The following is a 6,000-nucleotide window of genomic DNA, read 5'->3' on the forward strand; positions in this document are numbered from 1 at the left end:
AGTGGTTCTATCATAGGTTATATTATTTATCCTAAGTGTTTATCTTTATATGATTCCCCTTTTTCTCTCCTCCCCTTAAATCGAGGACTCTAGCCCTGTGATTGTATAAATCACTAACTACATCTAAATGAATGGAATTCTGCCAATTTTCACCAATGTGGATAAAATGCTAATACAATATGTTAGGCTGTTTATGGATTACACTGGTTATTCCCTTCGCAGCTCTAAGTCTGTTCTTGTGAAAATGTATTTTAAATTACTGTTGCTGGTGGGGGTTCCATTTTAGTGATCTAATTCAGTAGATTTATTGGAGAAGATGGACTTTCAAGACTACTTAATATACTAAGAAGTCGTAACAGTACAGATCAGGAGGGCTGGTCAATGACAGAACAAAATTCAGTTGAATTGGTGCAGTTTTGATTTGGGTAATCAAACATAAGAGTGATTTTCTTGCATTTTTACCCTATAGTGTTTTCTCAAATGAAGGCAAACTCCATATCAAAGGGGTTGGTGTATACAGGCTACAACAAAACCTGGCGCTCCAGTTATTCAAGACTATAATGCCATAAATACAGTAATTTACATTCACAACTCAGTTTTAACCATTAAATGGATACAGCTTTCCACACTGATTAGATTTTATTCATAAAAATACAACTTGCATCACCAAATCTAATATTCTGCACTTACAATTAGATCATATAACCTTTTTAGAAACATGTTCAAGATCTGGTTTGAGAGAAGTGCAGTTACCTTCCTTTCCTTGCACCACTAGTTCACAGTGTTAGAAACACCTTGCCAGCCTAAGTACATTCACTGACAACTTTGTAACACTGATGTCAACACTTTTTCTCAGCTTCAGGAGTGTTTTTTTCCTACTGCACCTTTATTTTCCACAGCCTGCATATTTACAAACAGACACTTCATCTCCAACATTCTTTAAATTTCTAGGCTGAACAAATTCACCTCTCTAATTTTGTTTTCTTTTTTCCTTTCTAAAATGTGACATCACATTTAAATCCAGTAGCCATTTTCTAAGCATTTTAACATCCAGATTGACACTTTTTGAAAGCAGAACACAAGGAATGACAGAAAGGGAAGGCTTTGTGCCTTCTATAATGGCATTAAGACTCTCATGGCTCTACTACAGAGATGCCAGCTGCCTCAGAAAGCTCTCTAACTGTCTGGAGAAGTCAGATGTCTCACAAGGATTCTTTGGAGGCAAACTTCTGTAGTGTGCAGTTTATCTTTGTTTGTTTGTTTTAAGAAAGCACACCCTATGTTTATACATACTGGAAATATAAGATTGTCAAGAAAACAGAACAGTGTAAAGACAGACACCTGTGTAAGACTTCAGGTTACATACTCACATTGTTTGCTTCTGAAGCAAGTCCATGCTCACAATAATAGCATCCAAAACTAAGCAAAATTAAGAAAAATCTCAAAATATGAATCAAGTAATGAAAAGTGTTTTTCATATAAAACAATTTTACATTTTCACTCCCTCTCAAAGACTGACAAACATACATTTTAGTTAAGAAATACTCTTTTGAAATAAATACTTTTCAAGCAACTAATGTGCAAAAGGTTCCTATATAACTTGTGGGTATTGTGATCTTGTCTCTGCCCTACTTACCCAATGGAACACTAAAAAGACTAATTCAGATCCCAGCCTCTCAACTGTCAATGAGAGGCTCAGGTCCAATGAAGAGACAATTTAACCTTTACAATGATACTCTGAATCCATCCATCAGCAAAATTTCAATATATATCATTTTCTCATGCAAGGGTTCCAGCTAACCAATGCAATATCCCACACCACCTGGCACCACACTCAACATGTAAAGCTGGGAGAAAGGGGGGATATTCAGAGTTCTGGTGTTGGTCTTCCCAGGTAACTGTTAAGTCTGACGGAGCCCTGCTCTCCTGGAGATGATTAAACACCTGCCTACCCATGGGAAGCGGTGAATAATTCCCTGTTTTGCTCTGCTTGTGTGCATGGCTTTTCAATTCCCTATTAATCTGTTTTTATCTCAACCCATGAGTTTTCTCCCTTTTACCATTTCCGTTCTCTCCCCATCTAACTGGTGAGGGAATGTGCAAGTAGCTGTGTGGGGCTGAATTGCCAGCTGGGCTTAAACCATGACAGTCTGGCTTCTGGTACTTCTGCTGACTTATTTCATAAACAACATTTTTATTAAAAAGCATAAACCAAATTCTGTAATGCTATTTTTAAAAATACATGCCTTATTTGAGGCCTAAAATTATATTACTATCTTTGCTCTCTTTAATTAACAGAACACTTCATAAAAGCAATGATTCCTTTTAAGGCCAAGGCTACATCTGTTAGCGTAAAAGAACGTCAAAAAACAGCTAAATCTGCTTTTGGACAAACTTACAACCACAAATTAGCTCAACTCTGATAGTAGTTAAAACTTGGGAGGCTGAGCCCAATTTCACAACATTGACTTCCTGTCTCCTACACAGCTGAATCAGTTCAAGAAGTGCTCTGCAGCAAAAGGATACAGTCTGCTTGTTTAGAGCCTGCTTTAATCACATTTTGAATGTCTTCCAGCAGATCAAAATCTGGCAGCTTTAGTGACCTATGTACAGTAATGTTTTGGTATTGATCCTCACTGGCAAGGCTATTGCAAGTGCCATTAGTGCCAAACAAAACTACAGCGACTTCATCTTTACTCTCAGCAAAAATCTGCAGATACAAAGAACACAAAAGAGGTATAAAAACACAGGTAGATTCATACACAACTATGTTAGGCAGATTACAGCAAGTTGAACTAATTTTGAAACATCAATTACAATGGATTTACTTTTTTTACTTATTCAGTGCTATCCTCTCAAAATGTAATCCTACAGTGAGTTCATGGAGTTAGATATAATTAAATGAACCAATTGGCAAGAGGTTTTCTGGGATAAAACAAATAAAATTGGCAGATTCAGTGCTCAAAATGAGTCCTCTGTGTGGTAATTATTAAGTGTTGAAATATTTTAGAGAAAGAGAAAAGTACTTCTTTTCTCTAAAAGTTTCTACTGCCCTAAAAAAAGGGCAACCAACCCAACTATCACATTTCATACACAAAAAATACAGCTGAAACAAAGAGCACTGACACTCCTGCATAAACAGAGACTAATTCTCACTCATTCCTCATTTCTTTCAGTTATTACTAAACAAGGAAAATGTTTCACAGATTATATTGTTTCCCCCACTTTTTAACACTTATGAAGTCATACACACCTGTCGCTGCACAAACTTTGTCATAATCTTCTTGGCTTGGTCAAGTGAAGACTCTTCCCCAGGGGAAGGGCTGCTCATTGTAAGGCCCACATCCAGGCACAGCACTATTGCCACCTGGAAAGAATGAGTAAGAATAAAAAAATAAAATACAAACATAATTACTTAAAAGGTTAAAAGGGTAGATACAAAACCCAAAAATCAAACTACATTACAAGTGGTTTCTTTTACACTAACTGTTTATAAGAGACAATGGTGGAAGACAGAATTAGTATAATTACACTGAAAAAAAATTTAATCCTGTACCATCTTCCAGACATTTCAGTGGAAAATAAAAAAACCACCCTATGTTACACAATAACCTGTAAAGGGGATGCAATTTCTATACAAACCCATGAATGTATAAGGGATCTAAGGGCTTTTCTGCACTAGGAAATTAAACAGATATTTTAGCTGACAATACCAAGGATGAATTCCAATTTTAATTTAGGGGCTTAAATGCCTCAAGTTAGTCTATATTTTTGCATTTCTGATTACCTCTTTAACTGATCTATACAAAACACTGCCCCAATCTGCCCATGAATTGATTTATACACTAAATAAAATTGTTTCTTGCAATTTCTCCTTTGACTCCAAGTTCTCCTAAAGTCTTTCACAGATTCCCCTTATCTTGATTAATCATCCAGATCAATGTACTTGCAAGAGGAATTCAGCAAAATGAGGTCCTGCACATCCAAGGGCAGATCAAATTTATTCTCATGGATTAAACCAAAGCTCCCTAAATACACATCAAAACCTTGCTTGATGGGGTGCCAGTAGATTAAATTACAATGCCTGAAAAAATGGTTTGCCAGAACACAAGAAAGTCAGGTATTACCTAGGTTTGAGCCAGCTGATTTGTTTTAAAATACAAAATATATAAAATTCCAGAAGAAATTAAGCTGACAAACGGATGTGGGCAATAATCCTAAGTCTGTGAAGTGACATAAGATGCAGAGTCTGCTTTTGCAAAGCAAAATGGATGAACAGAGAGAAAAGGTGTTGGTCTAAGCTCTACATACGGCCCTGCAAGCAACTCCAAGTACCTTTTCAAAGACCAGCTGAAAGACCCTGATCCTTTTTGTCACCCAAATACACAAGTCTCAAAACCAAGTTAAGAATAACTTGCCCAAGTCAACAGTCTGATGTTTTGCATTAGCAGCTCTCAAACTATTTTATTATCCTCTTTCTTTTCCCAGAATATATTGTGCACCTTCCCTGCCATTTTAATAGGGCTGGTTTAATCCCCCGCATCATGCAAGGACAGGAAGAGATAAAGAAAAAAGAAAGAAGGCTGAGCAGCAGAGCTCCACAAGTTCTCCAGCAGATTATACTGTCTCAGCACTCTACTCTTCATCTGCCTTCACCAGTGGCTTGCCTGGGAGCTGGGAATGAGTGCCTGAGTCAGCCAGGTCTGCAGAAGCTTGGAGTGGAGCAGAGGCAGTTCCTGAGGCTGCACTGCACTCTCACAAGAGCCTTGTCAGTGCCCACCTCCAGCCTGAGGAATTCCTCTGCCCACAGCAGCAGCTGCAGACCCTCCTTGGCTTGGTGCTGTGCTCCCTAAAAACACACAATGGCTGGCAGTCAAATCCATCCTGTTGTCCAAAAGGGGTAAAATTCCCTTCACAGATGGCAGGATGACAGCAGAGAAGCCAAAGAAGCACAGGAGTGAAGAGCTGCTGTTCTGCTTACAAAGCACACAATCAAGTGCCAACAGGCTCTTCTGGAAGGCAGCAAACCCAAGCTGGGTGCCCGTTGTGGAAACCTCCTTCAGGATTCTCTTTTGGTTATCTTCCTCTCTGTCTGTCTTCAGCTGTCATTACCCTGTGGGCAGCTCACTGGGCACGCAGAGCTGCTGCTCTCAGGTGCGGGGCCCTAAGCGACACCTTCCTCGGTCACACACTCCTCAGGTGTGACCGCAGGACAGCCCTGTCACACCTCAGCCAAATCACCCTGCCCTGCTCAGGTACTCATCAGGGCGATACGGAACAAGCCTGCCTTTATCTGTGACCTCTCGGTGCTGAAGCAGCTACAAAAAAACAAAGAGAGAGATGTCTAAAGCAGCACAGAGAAAGAAAGCTGCGTTTAACAGAAAATAAACTGCCCTGTACCACAAGAGACCTTAAAACACCTTTCACCAACAAGTTTCCTTAAGCGCACCACACATACAAACTGCATTTTCAACAGAGCAAAAACAGTTCTACCATTGTTCTAGTGAGAGCAATGGCAGTCACTGCTGCACTGCGCTCTAAAGCAGGAACACCGATCCCCTCTGAGCTAGTCAGCTTTGCAGCGGCTCGGGGACCAGCACAGGGAGGGGTTACGGGGTGCCGGGCAGGGATGGAGGGAGGCAGGGATGGAGGGAGGGGTGCTGTGTGTGCCCGGGGCCGGCGGGAACCCCCGCCTTCACCTTGCCGCCCCGCGCCATCGCGCTGCTTCCGGGACGCGGTGCGCCGCCCTCAGCGCTCCGGCCGCCGCCGGGCGCCGCCCGCCCCGCGTTCCCTCCGGAACACGGCGATGGCGCCTCGCGTTCCGCGGCCGGGGCAGCGCCCCCTGGCGGCGGGCGGGGCCGGGGCGCTGCCGCGGTTCGGGGCGGGCTGAGGGGGAAGCTGAGCTGGTCCGGCCGGGCTGGGGGAGAGGGGAGGGAGAGCAAGGGTGCCCCCCGCATCTTTCTCCTCAGGGCTTCTCCCAGCCCTCCCTCAAAGTGCCAC

General features: G+C 42.0%; 1 protein-coding gene across 3 annotated transcripts in view; it reads right to left on the minus strand.

Annotated features, from left to right (window-relative positions):
- The window catches only part of XRCC5 (X-ray repair cross complementing 5), a gene marked incomplete at its 3' end in the record, with an annotated part of 48,941 nt that extends 43,197 nt beyond the window's left edge, over nt 1-5,744 (minus strand). For 2 of the 3 annotated variants that reach the window (XM_083865418.1, XM_083865417.1), the window contains exons 1-4: nt 5,700-5,744; nt 3,254-3,367; nt 2,527-2,710; nt 1,371-1,419 (exon numbers count right to left, since the gene is read on the minus strand). In XM_083865418.1, the coding sequence (XP_083721544.1) occupies nt 1,371-1,419; nt 2,527-2,710; nt 3,254-3,367; nt 5,700-5,717 (365 nt within the window). In that variant the 5' untranslated portion in view covers nt 5,718-5,744. Of the gene's footprint in view, nt 1-1,370; nt 1,420-2,526; nt 2,711-3,253; nt 3,368-5,699 lie in introns of those variants that run through there. The other variant, XM_083865419.1, reaches the window with a different exon arrangement.
- Nucleotides 5,745-6,000: the final 256 nt, after the last annotated feature.

This window comes from Zosterops lateralis, assembly GCF_965231275.1.
Source record: "Zosterops lateralis genome assembly, chromosome: 7".
Taxonomy (NCBI): domain Eukaryota; kingdom Metazoa; phylum Chordata; class Aves; order Passeriformes; family Zosteropidae; genus Zosterops; species Zosterops lateralis.